Here is a 19,745-nt window from a genome sequence, read left to right as displayed (position 1 = left end):
TGGCATCTGGGTAGCGGCGCTTGTGGCTGAACATGAGCTTTGGGTATGCTGTTCCGCGGTACATTGTCTCCTGTCTGCAGAGGGAAGAACACGATTTAAATAAATTGAATTACTATCCACTGACTTGCCTGAAGACCGACGTCAGGGCTAGAGAACATATGAATATGCCACGTTACTGGGATACAAAACAAGATCGTACAATCTAAGTATAACTCCTAAACATCCCCCTATGACTGTCCCTGATCCTCCAGAGTCATCTCGTCAAACTCGTCCAGCAGCTCGTCTAGCTTGACCTCCGGGAAATCCGGCTCGTCCTCTTCCTCCTCCCCGTCGCCCATCACTGACTCCGTCTCTTCCGGCACAGGCGCGGGCGCGTCATCCACGTCCATCGCAAATTGCGCCTTCTTCCTCGTCTTCCCGCCCGCCATACCCGAACCGGCGCCAGGCTTGACATCCGGCGCCTTGTACAGGTTCACCGAGCCGCGCAGCTCGGGGTCCTCCTCGAGCTCCCGCAAGAACAGCTCGTAATCCTCCTCGACCTTCTTCTGATCGCGGCCACCCATGCGGCCGATGACGCCCTTCCCGTCCGTGTCCTCCGCCGCCTCCTTGGCAATGCTACGGAGCTTCCAGTTCCGCGGGCGCGACTTCTTGCGTCGGTTCGGGTACGCCTTCTTCACGAGCAAAATGTCGGGTATACGCTCCGCCGGCAGGCGCGCGTAGTCGTCCGAGTTGAAGTTCGTATTGCTCAGGTGGTATCCCAAGACGGCGTCTCCTGGCTGCAGGATCGCGCCAAGGTGCGTGCGCGTATGGTAGATCTGGTTCGCGTAGGAAGAGCTCTCGTAGTCCATCAGCGCGTCGCCGTCGTCCTGCGTGCCCGAGGAACGGAATGCGCCTGACATCGCGACCTGCGCGTCGGCAAGGACGAGCTTGCCCCGTCGGGGTCCAGAGGGCTCAATGTCCAGCACGGTAAACTCTACGAGGTCTGTCACAGTTGCCAGCGAGTCAAAGGGAGTGCGCCAGTATGTGGGGGCAGAGAGTTCGGCTTGCTGCAATGTAGAGACGTCAAGAAGGTGGATGGTATTACCAACCCGACTGCAGATCGTCAGGGGATTGATGTTTCCTAGTTGCCGTGCTAGCTTCTGCGGTATACATACTAAATCGTCTTTGCATATCGGCATAATCTCCACGGAGTACGTATACTTGTAGTTCGCCGTATTCGAGTGCGTATCTGCTGACAACAGCTGCTCGGATGATTTTGACCTATACACCGTTCCACGTTAGCAGCCCCTTACACATTAATCTGCAGTCGCTACGCACCTTACGGGGACTACGCTACTCAGGAACTCCACCATCTTAATGGCATGACTCCGCTGACTGTAGAAGAAATCCAAGCCGTCTTTTACTTCTTTCACGGAGATCGTGTCCTTTTGAGCACCATGCTTGAGAATCAGCTGTTCCAGGAACAAGAAAGTTCGTTTATGGGGCACTTTCTGTCGTACTTGGACGACGGCCTTCCAAGTATTCTTCGCAGCTTGTCTGGAGCAATCCGGACATTGCGTGTACTGCACAAGGTATTCAATCTCGAAGACTTGCTCAAGTATTGTGGCAGTCAGGACCTACAATGACGACTTGAATTATTGTCCCAGAGAGAGACAAATGAACGTACCTCCTTCTGAATCGTCAGGGATACCCTCAGTCTCTTCGAATGCGGTTCCGTCCAAATAAAGTGAGCCTCTGTTAACCGGACCTTGTTCAGTCCCTTCAAACGCTTTAAGCATATCGCGAGAAGCTCCTGCGATTCAGGTTCGGCGATTGTCCACGCCGTCGGAGGCGTCAAGAACCGTTCACAATTTCGACAGAACGTCAGTGCCGCTTCGGACAGCACACATCAGCACGAGCGACAGGACAATCAAATAGCACGATACGTACCTTGTTTTGGGATGCCCTCCGTAATGTCAACTCTACATCAGGACCCGATCAACTTTAAGGACATTCAGATACCATTAAAAACGCACGAGTTACGCAGACATGCTACACATAAATTGGCAGAATTAGGGACAATCGGGGTACCTAGATGCCTCTCATTCAGCCTCTCAGATTGTAGATCTAGCCGAGGATTACTGCTCACCGCAATCAGCACACAAGACTCTGTGCACGGCTGGGGCGGGCACAAATTCCATCGCTATGTCGTCGCAGTCGTTCACGCTCTTCCGTCCAGCCTTGGACGACGGTTAGTATTACAGACGGGTGCAGAGAGTCAAGCTATATATTTCAAAGCATTCGCTGCCGCGATGACTATCAGCCTGCCTCGCGAAAGTCAAAATTAATCGCGTTAGTCAGCAGATCACGTGCGTCAGCTTCCGGTCAAGCTGTGGCGTCGGCATTCAACTTTTCCGAATCCTTTGCTTTCGGTTTACGGTACATCTCCTGCGCTTCTTTGCTTCTTCGAAATGGTGTGTGCTGCCCTCAGACGTTCTTAGGCTTGCTGCCCTGAGTGATTTGCCTGTCAGATCATTCCAGTCCGTTGTTTCTCGTGCGGAAAGGTCATCGGAGACAAGTGGAACGCGTACCTGGATTTGTTGTCGAAGGATGTTAGTGAAGGGTGAGTAGCTCCGTTCTTCCTCCTGGAATGTATTTTAAAATGTTTCGCGCTAGTGATGCGCTGGATGAGCTTCAGTTAAAGCGATATTGCTGCCGGCGGATGGTCCTGACCCACGTCGACTTGATTGAAAAGCTCCTGCATTATAACCGTGCGTGGTGATAGTCCTTGCCTCCAGGTCCCAAATCTAACGATATGTTACAGCTATGGAGCGGTCGAAAGACAGGCAAAACTATTGATCTTTATCTTCCGGGTTCTTGTGTACATTAACCGACCACTTGTACGTTAATTGACCAAATGCGGCGGTATTAGCAGGAGATGTCCATTAGATGGTTTGCAATTGCATTTGGTGCGTCAGCGATGACCTTGAGTTTTGTCTGCGTTCATTCTACTTGTGGTGGCTTCGCAACCTACTGAAGGTTCTTTGAGGGATATATCGACTCGTTGTAAATCAGTTGCCCCTCCCCCGAGTCTGATTTGGGAGGCGCATTATCAAGTCTAGGAGTGTTGGTGTCTCATAGCGAGGCTCGTCAATGTGGTTGCTAGCCGATTGCATGGCTTCCTACCTCCACGCAAAGATGTCATGAGTATGTCTGTCCCCCCATCCTCCTCACTTCTGATCGGCCCATACACCATGGTAATTGTTGTACATTTGTATACTATTACTAATGAATATACTCTACAACACACCCACCAATACACGCTCGTAAAGATGGCGTCTCAATAGATACCACAGTCCATGCCCCAAGTACCAAAGAATGAATGTCAACCGTCACCCCGGACTACGTCGATGCCTGCCTGATCACTGCAGCCTTTCTCTACTCTTTTCGTCAACACCCTCCGCTGGAGGTCCCCCTGCCAGGCGCAAGCTTCCGCCGTCATACAGTGAGGACCCAATCTGCGATGCCTCATACGAAGGGCACTCTTCACCTTGATGCGGGTTCGGCAGACTGACCTGCGACACCTGCGAGTTTCGAGAACTGCGAACAGTACTAGGCGTAGCTGCGCCATTAGCAACAACTAGCTGCCTTCCTGACGAGTGAGGGCGAATAGGCAAAGACCGTGCTGGCGCAAGCCTCGCGGAAGCATCTCCCTGTACCGCGTTGCGAGGCGGGTCGGGTAACGGACGATCGCGACCGGCGGTGAACGACGTTCGTCTTACGCCAGGCGACTGTTGAGACAGCGCTAACGGCAGTACACTGGGAAAGCCGCTCGGCCGCTGCGGTGGTCGCGGCGCCCGTATGATCGGAACGCCGTTCCATAAACCTGTACCTGGGCCCGGGAGTTGAAGAGGATAAGGAGCCTTCTCTTCATCCGCTAGAAAAATTTCAGATAAGCGGCGAAAGCGACGGTGGTGGGGAGAATTACCTGAGCTAAGCATATCGGGCTTGGGTCCTGCAGCGGTACGGCCCCGCTTTCTGCGCCGAGCCATGACGAGGCACAGCAGGAGCGTAACAACCACTGCGACGGCGGCGATGACTGCAGCTGCTACCGCACCGGCTCTGGCACCGCGGCTGACACCAGTGGACACGGTTGTCACGGGTGTAGCAGTTATGGAAGTCGAGGAAGGGAGCACGGTAGCTGGAGCACTCGTAGTACTCGGTGCGGATGGCTCAGTCGCGTTGTATTCCAGAAAATCGAGCCATAGGTAGCTATTATCCCGCGTGGTCTTCTGCATAATGAGCATATGTTCCCCGAATGGCAACACCGGGGATTGGTAGAACACCTGTCTGTACACAGGAGACGGTGGCTCTGGGGCGGAGTGGACATAGGCAGGCAGGTCATCGAGATTGTAGGAGCTGGTCGACTTTGTCGGGCCTACTGTGCCGTATACCGTGATGGCTGACCCTACGCCCCAGTCAAGTCAAAGTCAAAGCAGAAAACAATCTGGAGCGGTAGACCTACCTACGAAGGTGAAGGTCATCGTGGATCCAAATGTCACTGTCCCATGTGTCGTGCCATTGTACTCCGTGGTCGCATTACCCGCAGTGAACCACCCAGGCGAATAATGCAGGTCAGGATTCGTATCGTCGATCGTTAGTAATACACTGCTTGACATGGTCCAGCCACTATCAAAGGATAAAAGAAGCCAGAGGCCAAGCGAAGAAGAAAAAGAACGAGAGGGGACCCAACGACGCACGTAGGCATCTCAACCATATATCATTTCTTTGTATAAAGTTGGCTTGCCCGTGAGACCTGCATCAGCCAACTCCCCTTTGAGCGTACGTACTTGTAAACCCGAACACAGCATCATCGCCAGCTGAGGTCGATTTGACATCTTTCATCAGGCGCCGCTGATGCAGAGCTACTACTGGTGTTGTGTCAGAACTGAAAACAACGTCGACACGCAAATCCGAAGAATAGCATACACCTTGTAAAGGTGTGATAATCTCCTGGGATGCGACAGGAAAGTTGTGGTAATGTGTACAGTAGCCTTAGGTGCTTCAAGTACCAGTTTACCTCGCATTCGGAGACGAATACTTGGACAATTACAATTGCAAATGTGGCGTGAAATGCCGCGGGTGGCTGTGCTTTGCCACTTCCTCACCAGCGGAACGTCACTCGCAGGCAACCGGCGGTAAGCTAAAGGTGTCTTCAGCTGTTCAGAATACCCGCGTTCGTAGCCTGTAGCGCCCATATACAGGCTATATCACCGGGCGAGACAGATATCTCGTACACCAGTGCCAGGGCAACACTCGTTTGTCCAGCCGCCAGTGCTCGGACATCCGCCTATCGGCGGTCTACTAACCCGCCATTAATATTTTGACTGATGCGCAGGGTGGAGATTCATTTCAATGTCAGTGTTTACTGCTCAAGTTAATTCACTAGCCTCATGGTATTATCCAGACCTAGTCATTCAAATCTTGTGAGCGTCCACCAACTGGACTGGTAAAGTACACGGGCAAAATTCAACCCCCTGCCACTTCTGGACGGTAACAAGTCTATATGGCATGCAAGCGGCTGTAATGATAAGTCGAGCGGTCAATATTACTAGTAACAGCAATAAGAGCCAGTACTCCGCCCGCCGTTCCTCGTATTAAGCGGCATGCACATGCTTTGCCTTGAGAGCGCAAGGCTCGCCTTCAATTCCCTTGCAGATCCCATTTCATCATTTCTGCGCCGACCTCACTCCTTACTACGTTCGTTAAGTCCTTCGTTATCGTATTCGACGACCAGTCCGACTCACAGGCGGCCTCGACGCGCCCTGTCTACTGTGCGGAATTCTTTTGGTCACAACGAGATTTTTGACTACACGTCAGGGCGATGGCTGTAAGTATTCCTAGATGCTGCTCTATCCCATCTATGTCCAGAATACACGCTAACTTGTAACCCGTTCAGCATCAACGAAGCTCTGCGACTCTCAGAGCGGAGACGTATCTTCAATGTCAACGGGTTGCGTCGACTCGCAGCCGAGTCAGTCCACCGGAGTCCTGATGAAATAGTCGATCTGGTAAAACTCGGAGAAGGCGGTTTTAACCGTATCTTCCTCATCACAATGCGCGATGGTTTCCAGATGGTGGCCCGCATTCCGTACCCGGTTACGGTCCCCAAAGCGCTAGCCGTTGCTAGTGAAGTGGCGACTATGGAGTTTCTCCGTTCCTGTGGGCTGCCTATTCCTAAGGTATACGGGTACTCGCCCGCACCGGATAACGCGTCAGAGACGGAGTATATTTTCATGGAATACGTCCGAGGCACAAAATTAAGTGACGTGTGGCTGAACTTAGACGAACAGGAAATCATTTCAGTCATGCGTGAACTTGCCCAGGTCGAATCGAGGATGATGTCTATTGTTTTCCCGGTCGGCGGAGGCTTGTACTATGCCCGATACCTGCAGAAGATAGCTGGGAAGCCCGGCATCCCACTAGAAGACGGTCGTTTCTGCGTTGGTCCGGATACAAGAGTGCCTTTGTGGTATGGCAGGAGATCGCAGCTTGGCATAGACCGGGGACCATGTACGTCGGTCTCTGCCTTTTTCGGGTCCTCCCTGGAGTTTACCAATGACTATAGACGAAAACCCCGAGGCAGCGCTCGTCCGGGGGGCCTGCAAAGAGGTAGCTTATCTTGAACAATTCCGTCAACCGCTGCTGCCGTTCCAGCCTATGAGGAGGGCTGCGTACAAGTATCAGGAGCAGCTACGGTCCGATCATATTGAGAACCTGAAACGCTATCTCCTCATCGCACCGTCACTTATCCCAAGAGATCCAGCCCTCTGTCATTTCCGTATCCGCCATCCCGATCTCCAGCAAAGTAATATCATTGTCTCAAGATCGGCCGGGCACAATTGGCGAATCGTGGGCCTGTTAGAGTGGCAGCATGCGTCGGTTCTGCCTCTGTTTCTCCTTGCTGGTGTACCCGAACGTCTGCAGAACTACGGCGACCTTGCATCGCATTTTATGACCACGCCGTCGCTACCGGAGAATTTTGAGGACTTGAACGAATCGGATCGGAGAAGAGCGAAGGAACTTTACTTCCGCCGCCTCGTCCATTACCACTACGTGAATAACACAGAGGAGTTCAACGAACTCCATTATGCGGCACTGACAGACCCCGTGGGCATGCTCCGCCGCCGCCTCTTCTCGTGCGCCAGTGATCCATGGGAAGGCGAGACTCTCGGGCTCAAAGTTGCACTGATAAATGCTACGGAGCACTGGCAGACACTTTCCGGAGGAGAAACACCGTGTCCAATCGCCTTCGATACCGAAGATGTGCGCGAGACGATGAAGCTGGATGAAATCCAGCGAGAAGCGGACGAGACTCTGCAGGGGATCCGATACTTGGTCGGCTTCGGGCCGGAGGGCTGGGTGCCAACCGAACAGTACGAGAAGACCATCGGACTCACAAGGCAGATGAAAAAGGATGCATTGGCCTCAGCTGAGACGGAAGCAGAACGAGAGGAGATCGAGACGCATTGGCTGTTTGATGACATGGACGAAGAAAAATATAATTAATGAGTCAACCTTCCTCGTGAATGTACAGTGCTGCAAAGCTACACACAGCATCGTCGCCAGCTGAGGTGCCTTGGCACCCTCATCAGGTGGCGCTGATCCAGACTACTGCCGTTTTTGTTGTTCCACGGCTTGCGCTACGGGATGCAGACTGTGAGACGCACTGTCGCATATTCATTCTGGCAGTAGAATTTCCACTGCATAAGAAGCGACATGTATGTATACCACTACATTATGCTCGCCGCCACATCCTCAGGCGACAAACATACCTGAGGCGCATAACGCCGTCAGATGGCTGTGCGTGCTTCCTATCTCCTCATTGGCGGAAATGTCCAGCATGCAGGATGGTCTTCAGCTGCCTGTACAGCCTATCGTATGTTCGGTTTCTGTTGTGTTCAGATGTAGTACTGGCGTCAGGGTAAGGCACATATTGGCCGCGGGCGCGCACCTCGGTATCCACTGGAAGCGCCTCCAACGGATGTCGTGGATGCGCCATCGTCCGTATATTTTCTCCTAACATTTTTGACCGTCGGAATCACGCCCGTGAAATTAAAGCCCCTTCAGCCAGAGGCTGTTCCGCATGGACCCAGTACGTCAACGGAACCAAACCGCTTGACAGGTGTTACCCCGGTATCCGACTGATCATGAATGTCCGAGCCTCAAACCAAGGTCGGACTCGAGTCTCATTGGTCGTGCAAACGATGCGAGAAAGAGGACAACCTGAGGAGACCTGAAGCTTTGAAGGCGTCCAGGCATGCAGGCCCGACCCGACATACGTCAGACTGTAGTCATGGACCTCTCTGACTCAGCAAACACAAATTACAAATTTTTGCTCTGGAGCACCATCACTTCAAATTCGTTCAAACTCAGAGGAATGGACGGTATTTCTCATCGCTCTGGACTGGCTATCGAAGCTAGTCGTCGACGTTGAGGGCTCCAGAAAAACAACCTGCATTTCCAAAGACGGATAACTGCACTGCCACACTTCCAACCAATCTTCGCAGATCTTCCGCGGCCAGATTTCCGCTCTTGAGGGTCCTGGAGAATCTGAGCGCAAGCGACGCGGTGGGGGATGGAGGAAAGCAACGCCGCGGACTACCACCTACTTAGTACGACTGGAACAATCATGTTGCAGCCTCTTTTGTTCCTGCACGGCTGGACGGCCTCAGCGGCTTGTGTGGCAGCCAGCCACCAAGGTCTGGGCTCGTGCGAAGGGACGCACTGACAGCGCGACGACCCAGGAAGACCCCCCCAGGCAGGCACCGGGATGCTGGACTCCATTTGCAATAGTATGTTTGAACCGCTTCACTCTGCAAGAGAGCCGATCGGGGGCCATGTGCTTACATAGCAAAACGTATGTCGCCACCAGTACCCTCAGTGAACCTTCTCTTTGGAAGGGCAACGGGCTCCAAGGGACGGACGCGCAGTACTTTAGCGACAGGGTTGTTTGTCCGAGGAACAAGGCGAAGTAGAAACCGAAGCGAAGAGGTGGAGCGGCTCCCGAGGTTCCAAAACCCGTGTTCAGGGTTCTACATCTTTCATTTTGAGCGAGAGCAAGCAATCCAAGTCATGTCCTCCAATTATCATAAACACAAGCACAAGCACAATGTACATCGTAAGGTATAAACATCCGATAGACCACCACCTGCCAGCGAACCCATCGCGCCGAACATTACCCTAGCAATAGCCGTATGTATATGTACAGAGCACCCGAGGGAAACCAGCCAAGTCATCATAAATCCTTGGTCTGCGAGATCTTTTGCAGCTCCTGCAAGGAACGATCCAGTCAGTGTACCGCGCGATAAGAGAGGGAGGGGCAGGGAAGACGCACCGTGGTAGTGACCCCGTTGTCGAAGTCCACCTGCTGGGTTGTCGAGATGTAGACAGCGGGCACTGTGTTCGTGTGGCGACCCATCTGGGATAGGTTGTGTCTGGACGCGGCGCCGGAGGAGCTCGCCTCTTCGTTCCAGCCAGTGCCATGGTTCGAGCGGATCTGGCGGCGTGCGTTCAGGTTGGCAACGAGCGTGTTGGAGTATCTGCGAGGGCACCGAACATGCAAGGTGAGGAGGCGCTGAAGAGAGGACAAGGCGAGGAGAAGAGGTCTTACAATTTTGCAGTCATGTACATCCTGTGGTGGCGACAAATAAGAATCGCGGAAAATGGCAACACGATAGGGGAAAACTTACAAAAGGAAATGACCGTTGTTATGAACCGAAAGGAACAGGATGAGATGGAGAATGGAGGTCAGAGCCGTCGTCGATCCACTCTCGATGGACAGCCTCATCAACCGGTACAGGAGCGAGCTGGTGTGCTTGAAGCTCGACTGCTTGCTCGCTCGTCTCAGCTATTGTAAAGTGAATGAGTGAAAAAGAATCCAGGCGGGCTAGAAAACATCCGACGTACCAGGATCACCATGCTGACAGCGATCAATAAGTCGCAAAACGCATTTCCTGCCAGCCATATCTACGACGGATGGTGAGAGGGCACGAAAATACTAGTATTGAGAGTGCTTACCGATGCAACGACAGTGACCTCACTGAGGTGAGTCAGGTCTGGCATAAGGAATAGCTGACGCAGTGTAAGTCCAAGCCGACGTAATAATTTGTGGGTAGTGTACCCATCCATACCTTGATTGTAGTGATCAACGACATCACGAAAGCTGTAATGGCGATCTACAGCGTAAATTGAGTTATCCATCGCGGGTCTGCGAAGATAATTAGCGTACTAGACTCGTCAAGCCAGGCAGGATGCGCGACTTCGAGAAGACCGACATCCGCGTCGAGAAGAAAATCTGCACTGCGCCGGCGACTGTGGTACGAGATCATGTCAGTTGCAGCTTTCGGACGAGATGGTGAACCAGACGAGCACTCACTGAAGCCGCAGATTGCAGGCGAGATTGAGAAGGACCACGATGGATGGAGGAGGGTGTCCAAGTCTCCCCAGCCCTTCACTAGACCATCCCATGCCGAATTGGTCGCGAAGGCCGTCGCTATCGTCTCCAGCGTTAGGACAGACCACACTGTTCGGCGCGAGGGTCAGTGGGTGTCGAGTCTGTAGATACCGCACCGACGCGCACCTGTGACCTTTATTGACATTCGATCATTGGGATAGTTCAACGTATACAGGACTAGAAGCGGTCGGACTTGGTACACTCAGGCGAAAGTGTACGGCCACACTCACAGACTTGCAGCATCAGCATTCCCTGTAGCAGATACGCGAACAGGTATCCCAGGAGCTGAGGACAGATTATGTCGGTATCTTACTACCCACTGGTACCTGTAATACTTACAAGGGGCCCCTCACTGGAAGCGTATTCAGCATTGCTGACTGCAGGAAGTAAACGCGAATACTCACGTCACTTGGATATCGGCGGGAACACCGGGTAATGGAGCCATCTCGACTGGAACTACGAAGATGGAATGGAGTGGGCGAAAGGACAAGGCAAACGCTCAATAACGCCTGGTGACCTCCCTATAAGTCTCCAGCTCAAGGGGGCAAGGTGGAAGCTGGAAACAGGGAACTAGGTGGATTAAAGTGGTCGTCGGGGCAGAGTCGTGACGTTAAAGCGTTCTGATCATCCATGCGGACCTTTCTTCGTGATCGAGCGAGCTGTCAAATTGATCCACAGCGCCTAACGGCTGGATGCTCAAATTTGGTTCTTCCAAGTTTTTCCGCCGGAAGGAATTGAAGCGCAGTGGTAAAAGATGCACTGGGCGTTTCCATATGGGCCATCCTGGGCCGTCTCCCTGATGTGCGTTGATGAAAGGGTTAAAAGGACGGAAAAGCAACAGGCAACCTGGACAAGACTCACAAGAGACCAAGAGAACGACTTTGGAAACGACCTATCGATACAGACTGCGGTCAGCGGGAGGTTGTCAATCAGTCTGCCATCGCGCGTGGCGCAGCGCTGTGAGTCGCGGGTCCGCGGTAGGGGGTGCTTCTCCAGATCAAGATCGGACAGGCCCCTTCTTCAAGATTAGCAACCGTTCCATCGTCCCATTTCGCTGGGTGCCTCCACCGCCAGGATACGACCTTGCTGACGTTCATCAAAATACAAGTACATAGAGGGTTATGTGTCTGTTGTATGAGCCTTACAAAAGGACATGTAATGGCGGCTGGGGTACAATGCAGCCCAATTTATGTGCGGAACGAGAGGCAGCCGTCGGATACAAGTCGCCCAGTCTGCGGTTACTGATCATGGACCCGATGTCGATGATGCAATGCGTTGCCAATTGGGACTCTGAATCTACTATCTTATGGACAGGAGTATGTGCACTGGACGGAATTCGGGGCCGGAGTGTCTAGGTTACACTGCTTTGCGTGAGATTGACAGGCAGAGATATCGGGTAGTCGCAATGAAGCACGCGACATGTCGCAGATAATAATAGGGACCACCGGCGTTTGAGGGCGCTTTACCAGCTACCCCATACGCGATGGGGTAGCAACAGCAGCCCATGACCACACCTACTTAGCTTAAATGTCTAAGAGGACTTAGAGGAGAGAGAGCCTAGTGCGCCCATACCATAAAAAAATTGCGGATATTTACGCGGGTCTCCTCCTAACCATTGAACTAGCCATGCTGACCGTACCTGATCACTTGAAGTGGTACACAGATGTGGCGTATCGGTCAATTCGCGGTGGGCCAGAATTATCCATCGCACGAAAACAATTGGACGGCATCAGCAGTCAAACCCCGCACATCAGCCTTGGGAAGATCTTAGAGACTGTGGGGTATCAGCAGTTGACGCCACGAGACGCACTCACTCGGGGAAGCGGGCAACATCTCTGATACACCCAATGAATGACAAGTTCACAGATAGTATTCCTGTTGCCTTGACCGGTGAGCGTATAACAGGGACAAGGGGCTGGTATCTGTGATTATTCCTGTGTCCAAACGCTTGAGCCAGTAGTAGAGTATATGATGAATTCAGAAGGGCGGAGGCGGTCGAGCGGATCGCGAGTTGAGTCCTGTCAAGGACCACAAGGTCAACCGTGGCGGGAGGAACACTCACCCGGTGATTTCTCAGCAGCTACTCGCCATGAGATGTGTGAACCCCGGGCGGGAACACACGGAGTGTCTGATATGAGAAACAGAGGATAGTCCAAAGATAGGCTGTTTAATTGCCTCTTGTGGTCAACGTATAATGAGATCAACCGAGCAATAGTAATCGTTCTCATGCTAGAGTAGTCAACCGGGACGTAGAGAAAACACATACTGGGTAGTTTGACTGCGATCGCCATCAAACAAGCGCAAGTCGGGGGAGACGGAGAGCCGCATGTCAACGGGGAGTGTTCGACACACCTCCAGTTATCCCTTCCCGTATCTCAAGGGGCCGGTTCTTCACCTGCTTTCCGCCGGCCGCTCATTCGTAAAGATCAGGATGTTCGATCAAAACCGGAAGGGGGTCACCTACCGGTGATGCGAGTATTTCCGAGTATCGTGACCGAGGCGTAGTACGTGTTTGAAGTTAGGTGAGATGATTGGCTGATTCGGAAGTACTCGTGCTAGAGCTAGTTGATGTAGAACAGCAGAGGTACCGCGTCCGGGGAGGAACAGAACAGTCAATCAATATACTCCGCATGTAGGGCTTCTCGATATCAATTGATTGACGGGGACTTGCTTCCCCCTGCATCCGGCGACCTAGTTTGAAGCCGCATCTAGTAAGGACAGCGGTGTGAATACCACGTTCATCAGAGACTATATCTTCCATCAACAAGTACTTACCACGGCTTACCAGCGCTCGCAGTCACCGGCCGGGACCAGATGGGGAGCTCCCATGTCTATCGGGTCAACTGCATCAGCATCAAAGGTAAAGTGCCACGACTTCCGCGAAGACGGCGGCGAGGAGCAATATTCGAGTTGCGGCTTTCTGGCCTCTGATGCTATGAGCCATTCAGTCGTCGGGGGGAGCTAAACAAGCGGGATTGCGCCTTGCCAGCCTTAACGGTAATCCGGTGGTGCGTTGTTGACCGTCGAGGCGGGCTACTCTCGCCTTGGCGTACGACAAACTCCTAGCGGGGCCTGAGAGCGCCCTAGCCGCAGCTCCTCACCAAGGGCCTGTCGCATGGTCATAAGCCGCCAAGTAGCACGGGTATAGGCTAGATACAACCCCCGTCAATATCCTATGGATAGGCGAGCAATCCTGTCTACAGGCAGCACGGGTAAGCTGACTAGTAGAGCACGGTCGTAAGTCGATATGGACCCCACCATCACTCGACCAGGCTCTATCGTCAGGACACCTGTCTGATTCTGCCAGGGATCGTTTGCAGACCAACCCGCATGCACAAAAAAAAAGCGCCAGGTGGCAAGTTGATCAAGAGCGAGGAGCATAGGAGAATGGTATCCTCAGGTCGGACGCGAACCGACGACCTTCGAACTTAAACCTACATAATTGAAGAAATTAAAAAAAATGGCCAACGCCGGGGTCGAACCGACGACCTTGGCGTAACGAAATATTAGCACCACGCTCTAAACCAACTGAGCTAGTCGGCCGTACTGAAATGCTTAAGTAAAGCATAAATATCCCTTAACTAAACAATAATACTAACCATTTGATTACTATTCCTTTGCTAACTTACTATAATATTTATACCCAGAAATAAATAAATTTTAAATAATAAATCTAAAAGGCACGTGACACCGACGCGCTAGTGGCGCTGTCGTGCGCCTTCAACTTGGATCGCGTTCTCTCGATTGTCTGGCATTCACTATGGCTGACGGATTCAACTTACAAGACCAATTACAGGCGCTGCAAGACCTGGAGACGTATGTTCTGCCAAACGAACGTGATATTCGCTCGATGGACGCTGGCGAAGTGACTGGGTTGGTTGAAGGTGCGTAGCCTCAGGCTGCCGTCCTATAGAGGCTAAGTCTTTCGTATAGGCGCCGTCGAGGCCATAGCGGACTCTTCAGACGTTATTTGTAATGGAGAAGTTTTTGACGTATACTGCAGTCTCTTGAAGTATGCGGACGCCTTGCAAGGACCGATGATGAGCAAGCTGCTCGACTCCATCTCTTCCGGTCTTGCCGCTCAAGTCGATTCAACGCTGCACGACGTCGATCACGAGGATCAACACACATATATGGCTCACAAGCCACCACTCGAGATGTTCGCGTTCTTGCTGCAATGGTTCGTGACGGCCGCGGAGAAAGTGAAGGCAACGGAGGGCGAGGAAGATGCACCGGCGCCGGTGCCAACGAGAGCTCGTAGAGGAAGAGGTGGGAAGGCGGGGACATCGCGTGCTATGGCCAAACAGAAGACTGCCGCCTGGACATGGGTGGATCAAATACCGCATACTCTTGGGCTACTTAGCAAAGTCTTACGGCTGAAGACGCAACGAATATGGACAACGACGGCTGAGAGGGACACTTTCATCGGGTGCGTGACAGTTCAGCTTGAGTGGTTCCTATGCTCAGTCCGGATCGTAGTTGCATTACACGGCCTGCATACCATATCGCGGAGAGCGAATCCTACATGAAGGACCAGACTATCAGGCTAGGCGTCTACAAGGTCATTTGTTTGGCTGTCAAGCATCATGGGCATGGCCTCGGCGCACAGATCAGCATCATGCAATGTCTACAATACTACGAACACCTGTCCGAACCGATGGCTGAGTGCCTCACGGTCTTGGCCAAGGAGTTCGACCACGCCCAGTTAGGCGATGAGATATTGCGCGAAATTGCGGCCAAGAACTTCAGTGGCCAAGACACGAAAGGCCCAAGAGCGTTTTCGCGGTTCTTGATTCGCTTTGCCGAGTTAGCTCCAAGGGCTGTACTGAAGCAAATCAGCTTACTACTCGCACATTTAGACTCGGAGGTACGTAGGGCATGCGTATATGCCGGAATTGCTAAGCTAACACATATCTATCATAGTCATATCCTATGCGCATGGCAATGGTGGAGATTATAGGCTGCCTAATACGGGAACTGACCGCTTCCGAAGATCTCTCTACGGACGCTAACCAGGCTCAGAAACAGATTCACGGACTGTACGATCTGCTCCTCGACAGAACGCTTGATCTGTCCTCCTACGTGCGAACCAAGGTCTTCGCAGTACTAGCTAAGCTCTGTGATCTCCCCGTCAAATTTCCGAAGCAGCGTCTGGCAATCACTCGTGCAGCTGTGGGTGCCCTGGAAGACAAGGCCTCGGGTGTCAGGAAGAACGCCATCGCTCTCCTGGTTAAACTGATATTGACCCATCCCTATGGGCTCATGCATGGGGGACTGCTAGGCTTGGAGGAGTGGGAAGGAAGGTACAAGGCCGTTTGTGAGGAGCTGCAGAAAGTCGAAGGCAAGATGGGGAACGTGGTAGAGAGAGAAGGTACCGAGGACACCGAAGAGGGCCAGAAGGCTGAGGAAGATGAGGAAGGTGACAAGAACGAAGAAAAAGATGGCGGGACTCGGAAGAAGAGGAGAAAGTAGGCTACATATACTCACCCACGCAACAACGTTCACTTACGTTTCTCTCAGGTCCGGCGGTCACACTGAGGACTCCATGGATGTAGACGAGGAGGAAGAGGAAGACGAGGAGAGCGAAGAAGATGCCAGCATGGCGGAAGGGGAGGCCGAGGACGGCGTCGACGACTCAGATACAAAGAAGAGCAAACCCAAGAAGAAAGAGCCTCGCAAATCGGAGCTGGACATGACCGCTCTGACGAACGAACAAGCTGCTCTGGCCGCACTGGAGAGCAGTCAACTACTTCATCTACGCTTGAGGAAGAAATACTATGCCGAAGCCTTGAACTTTATTCGGCATCTAGAAAGCGCGATGGAGATCCTCGGAAAGCTGCTCGGCTCGACCAACAAACTTGAGGTATTGGAAGTCATCGAATTTTTCCGAGTGGCGCACGAGTACCAATTAGACGGCGCCGAGGTAAGCAGCAGGGCGGCAAGGACTATTTGTTACTCACGATGCGTTTTCCAGGAGGGCATCAAGAAGATGTTGCACCTCATCTGGTCCAAAGACAATAGTTCGACGTCCGAGGATGGTAAGGAACTGAAAGGCGTGCGTTCGCGGCTGTTGGAATGCTACAAGAGCCTTTACTTCGATCCCCTGCCCGACATGGAGCCGAAGCAACAAGTCAATCGTATCGCGAAGAACATGATTGAGTGCGTTCAGCATTGCCTCACTTGTAGCAGGCTAATCATCTGCGCAGGCTCACGTACGGTGCTACCCTGGCAGAGCTAACCAGCCTTGAAGAGATGATGCGGACTATGATGGATGACGACCAGATTCATACGGACGTCATAGCCAAATTATGGCAGGTCTACAGTGAGTATCTTCTGTCCCTGTCAACTTGCCTGTAACAAATGTTCCCGGAAGGTTCCGATCGACCTCTGCCCAAGCAGCAAAGGAGGGGAGCCATCATCATCCTGGGAATGCTGGCACTAGCCAGAAGAAGCGTGGTCACCGACCACGTTGATACGATGCTCAGAGTAGGCCTGGGGAACCTGGGAAAGGTACGTACTCAACTCTGCCGCCTCTTTACCCCTTGTCGAGTGAGACATTTCCAGGCAGATTTAACACTGGCAAGATACACTTGCGTCGCGCTTCAGAGGCTTAACGGCAGCGCAAAGAAGATCAAAGGTGCGTATATTGATAACGGCGATGATCTCTTCGTAAATAATATCCGTATTGCAGGCTCCCTTCTGGACAAGACGCTAAGGATGCCCATGGATCATCCGGTCTTTCGCAGGCTGCAGGAGACTGTTGAATATCCATGCCGATCGAAGGACTGGTTTGGCCTCGCAGAGCAGGCGATTAATACGATCTATGCTCTGGGCGAGCACCCCGACGTCCTTTGCAATGATCTTGTCAAGAACTTGACGCGTAGAGCATTTGGCGCTCCAAAGAAAAGCACGGCCCCCGGTCAAGCGGATCCAGACGCTATGGAACAAGACCGGCCAAATGACAATGCCGGTGATGAGGCTAGTGAAGAGGCCAAAGACGTGGGAGAGGCGTTCGTCTTGAGCCAACTTCTATTTGTCGTCGGGCACGTCGCGATCAAACATATTGTCTACCTTGAGCTCGTCGAGAGGGAGTGGAAGAGACAGAAAGACGAGAAGCACGCAGGTGAGACAGCGGGAATGCTCCTGGGACTGACAGCTGATAGTTTGCAGCGGAGAAACTCGCCGCTGGCCTTAGCAGTCCCGCACGGTCTTCGAAGGGCGGCGAGGAGCTCGACCAGGTAGCAGGGAACGCGGAGGACGAGATAGGTGACAGGATAGCGGCTGTCAGGGAGACTGAGCTACTATATGGGCCCAAGTCACTATTGGCTGTCTATGGCCCCATGATTGTGCACATCTGTGGTAGTCCTCATAAGTTCAAGGTAACGATTTTCCTCATGCCTCCCGCAGATACTCACATATCTGGTTCTCCAGAATCAAACTTTGCGGGCTGCTGCGACGTTGGCTTTCAGCAAGTTCTTGTGTGTCAGCTCACAATTCTGTGACCAACACCATCGGTTACTGTTCAAGATACTCGAAACATCCAAAGACCCGAACATTCGTAGCAATACTGTCATTGCTCTGGGAGACGTTGCCGTATGCTTTAGCACGGTCATCGACGAGAACACCAATGAGCTGTACAAAGGACTGTCCGACGGAGACCTGGTTGTGAAGAAGAATACTTTGATGGTCTTGACCCATCTCATCCTGAACGGTATGATCAAAGTGAAGGGTCAGCTGGGTGAAATGGCGAAATGCCTGGAAGACCCAGAGCAAAGGATCGCCGATCTCGCGAGGCTCTTCTTCACAGAGTTGTCGACGAAAGACAACGCTATCTATAATAACTTACCAGATGGCACGTTAGTTCTTCTTATACACGCTTGCTCTAAGCTGATGCTGCTTATAGTTATCAGCCATTTGTCGGTCGGTGAGCACGCCGTGGATGAGGAAGTCTTCCAAAGCACGATGAGATACATATTCTCCTTCATTGAGAAGGTAGGTTGCCAGTCCCTAGAGACGTACGTATCTTGACGATGAGCCAGGAAAAACAAGCCGAAAATATCGTCGAGAAACTGTGTCAGCGGTTCCGCTTGTCGGAAGAACCGCGACAATGGCGAGATATCGCCTTCTGTCTCTCCCTGCTTCCCTTCAAGTCGGAGCGATCTGTCAAGAAACTTATTGAGGGCCTGCAGTTCTATCGAGATAAGCTCCACGAAGAGACTGTTTTCGCGTACTTCACAGAGATCCTCACCAAGGTGAGTGCTGTTCTTGATTTGCTATCGCAATCACTTATGGTCCTATATTGCGTAGGCCCGCTCGAATAAATCGGCGAACAAGCCTGATTCCGAACTGGATGAGTTCGAGAGAGTGCGTCTAGGTTCTTTACCTAGGGGTAATCCTGTAACGAACCTCATCCCCAGATACTTGAAGAGCACAAGCGGCAAGGAGAGGAAGATCACCTCCTCGAGAAACGGGCCGAGAAGAAGAAGGCCGCAGCAAAGAAGCGTGCCACAAGGCGAAGTAAGTTGATTCACCCAACGCAGAGGAGACATTGGTGCTCACCTGTCGAGCCATTAGCTGGTAGGAGGAAGGCACAAACTGAGGACCCTGATTCGGAGTGAGGATCGTGCCAGAGATTTGTACACATTGTATCAGCACCTGTATCAACATACGAAAATAATCTATAGGGATAATAGGAGAGCCACCGAGTACACGAGAAAGAGTCTGTAAGGAGCGTGAGGATTATACTGGACGAAGTCGAGATGATATTCAAGGAGTGTGGTAGGGGCAAGAGAAATTAGCCCACGAAAGCAATAGATGAAGCCGATTGTAATGGAGATGAGTTAAGATACACGATGCCGAATGCACTTAGTCCGATGCGATAAGAAAAGATCCTCCGATGATACCATGGTATCCATGAACGAACGAAATGTCAAGAAGCGAAGTTGCATCTACGTTTCCGCCTTGAACTTCTCACCTCCTCCCCCTCCGGGCATGATAGCTTTCATGAAGGCATAGAACCGCTCCGCGTACTCCGCAGGTGGTACTGGACTAATCTTATGCTGTTAATTATGGGCAGCGTTAAAACCTGGTGAGTTGGATAGAGCTGAGACACTTACTCGATCGCTCTGTAGCCCTTTCCAGAAGTGTTCCAACTTCTTCAGTGTACTGTAAGGCGTCAAGATATCGATTATACCCAAGTAGTATATGGTATCGAGTTCTTCATTCGCCTGGTCAGTAGCACGCAATCCCC

At 52.2% G+C, this 19,745-nt stretch overlaps 8 protein-coding genes and 1 non-coding gene across 9 annotated transcripts in view; 4 read left to right on the top strand and 5 right to left on the bottom strand.

Annotated features, from left to right (window-relative positions):
* Nucleotides 1-67: 67 nt before the first annotated feature.
* GLOTRDRAFT_140706 (NMD3-domain-containing protein) lies at nucleotides 68-2,245 on the bottom strand. Its single transcript, XM_007871320.1, has 6 exons — nucleotides 2,129-2,245; nucleotides 2,016-2,070; nucleotides 1,930-1,961; nucleotides 1,667-1,872; nucleotides 1,318-1,616; nucleotides 68-1,260 (listed from the first exon to the last, which is right to left on the bottom strand). Exons 1-6 carry the CDS (start codon nucleotides 2,178-2,180, stop codon nucleotides 228-230), a joined length of 1,677 nt encoding a protein of 558 aa, XP_007869511.1. The 5' UTR covers nucleotides 2,181-2,245; the 3' UTR covers nucleotides 68-227.
* A 162-nt stretch (nucleotides 2,246-2,407) lies between these two features.
* On the top strand, nucleotides 2,408-2,982 carry GLOTRDRAFT_80641 (uncharacterized protein). Its single transcript, XM_007871319.1, has 4 exons — nucleotides 2,408-2,453; nucleotides 2,511-2,602; nucleotides 2,656-2,750; nucleotides 2,804-2,982. Exons 1-4 carry the CDS (start codon nucleotides 2,451-2,453, stop codon nucleotides 2,836-2,838), a joined length of 225 nt encoding a protein of 74 aa, XP_007869510.1. The 5' UTR covers nucleotides 2,408-2,450; the 3' UTR covers nucleotides 2,839-2,982.
* A 419-nt stretch (nucleotides 2,983-3,401) lies between these two features.
* Nucleotides 3,402-4,658, bottom strand: GLOTRDRAFT_132471 (uncharacterized protein; the record flags this gene model as incomplete). Its single annotated transcript, XM_007871318.1, has 3 exons — nucleotides 3,402-3,916; nucleotides 3,968-4,447; nucleotides 4,505-4,658. The coding sequence occupies 3 exons, from the start codon at nucleotides 4,656-4,658 to the stop codon at nucleotides 3,402-3,404; spliced, it is 1,149 nt and encodes a 382-aa protein (XP_007869509.1).
* Nucleotides 4,659-6,113: 1,455 nt separating this feature from the next.
* Nucleotides 6,114-7,549, top strand: GLOTRDRAFT_65225 (uncharacterized protein; the record flags this gene model as incomplete). The annotated part of the gene is made up of 2 exons (XM_007871317.1): nucleotides 6,114-6,552; nucleotides 6,608-7,549. 2 exons carry the CDS (start codon nucleotides 6,114-6,116, stop codon nucleotides 7,546-7,548), a joined length of 1,380 nt encoding a protein of 459 aa, XP_007869508.1.
* Nucleotides 7,550-9,277: 1,728 nt separating this feature from the next.
* On the bottom strand, nucleotides 9,278-10,940 carry GLOTRDRAFT_107837 (uncharacterized protein; the record flags this gene model as incomplete). The annotated part of the gene is made up of 12 exons (XM_007871316.1): nucleotides 9,278-9,313; nucleotides 9,377-9,581; nucleotides 9,653-9,673; nucleotides 9,732-9,889; nucleotides 9,949-10,008; nucleotides 10,060-10,113; nucleotides 10,173-10,217; nucleotides 10,271-10,353; nucleotides 10,418-10,564; nucleotides 10,622-10,672; nucleotides 10,726-10,780; nucleotides 10,905-10,940. 12 exons carry the CDS (start codon nucleotides 10,938-10,940, stop codon nucleotides 9,278-9,280), a joined length of 951 nt encoding a protein of 316 aa, XP_007869507.1.
* Nucleotides 10,941-11,772: 832 nt separating this feature from the next.
* GLOTRDRAFT_101286 (uncharacterized protein) lies at nucleotides 11,773-12,430 on the top strand. The gene is made up of 3 exons (XM_007871315.1): nucleotides 11,773-12,009; nucleotides 12,068-12,250; nucleotides 12,310-12,430. Exons 2-3 carry the CDS (start codon nucleotides 12,122-12,124, stop codon nucleotides 12,421-12,423), a joined length of 243 nt encoding a protein of 80 aa, XP_007869506.1. The 5' UTR covers nucleotides 11,773-12,009; nucleotides 12,068-12,121; the 3' UTR covers nucleotides 12,424-12,430.
* Nucleotides 12,431-13,956: 1,526 nt separating this feature from the next.
* Nucleotides 13,957-14,038, bottom strand: GLOTRDRAFT_t106. The gene has a single exon. It is a non-coding gene; the product is annotated as a tRNA-Ile (tRNA).
* Nucleotides 14,039-14,255: 217 nt separating this feature from the next.
* GLOTRDRAFT_132468 (uncharacterized protein) lies at nucleotides 14,256-19,113 on the top strand (the record flags this gene model as incomplete). The annotated part of the gene is made up of 17 exons (XM_007871357.1): nucleotides 14,256-14,379; nucleotides 14,429-14,924; nucleotides 14,975-15,362; nucleotides 15,419-15,963; nucleotides 16,016-16,418; nucleotides 16,470-16,654; nucleotides 16,702-16,817; nucleotides 16,869-17,005; nucleotides 17,060-17,132; nucleotides 17,187-17,618; nucleotides 17,666-17,874; nucleotides 17,927-18,351; nucleotides 18,406-18,487; nucleotides 18,535-18,747; nucleotides 18,803-18,859; nucleotides 18,913-19,012; nucleotides 19,070-19,113. The coding sequence occupies 17 exons, from the start codon at nucleotides 14,256-14,258 to the stop codon at nucleotides 19,111-19,113; spliced, it is 4,029 nt and encodes a 1,342-aa protein (XP_007869548.1).
* A 330-nt stretch (nucleotides 19,114-19,443) lies between these two features.
* GLOTRDRAFT_47223 (SAICAR synthase-like protein) overlaps nucleotides 19,444-19,745 on the bottom strand; it is a gene marked incomplete at both ends in the record, with an annotated part of 2,749 nt that continues 2,447 nt past the window's right edge. Inside the window, one exon of the mRNA XM_007870971.1 lies at nucleotides 19,444-19,554. Coding sequence (XP_007869162.1) covers nucleotides 19,444-19,554 — 111 coding nt within the window. The remainder of the gene's footprint in view (nucleotides 19,555-19,745) is intronic.

Source organism: Gloeophyllum trabeum (genome assembly GCF_000344685.1).
Source record: "Gloeophyllum trabeum ATCC 11539 unplaced genomic scaffold GLOTRscaffold_00013, whole genome shotgun sequence".
Taxonomy (NCBI): domain Eukaryota; kingdom Fungi; phylum Basidiomycota; class Agaricomycetes; order Gloeophyllales; family Gloeophyllaceae; genus Gloeophyllum; species Gloeophyllum trabeum.
This window is presented reverse-complemented; position numbering and strand designations above follow the sequence as displayed.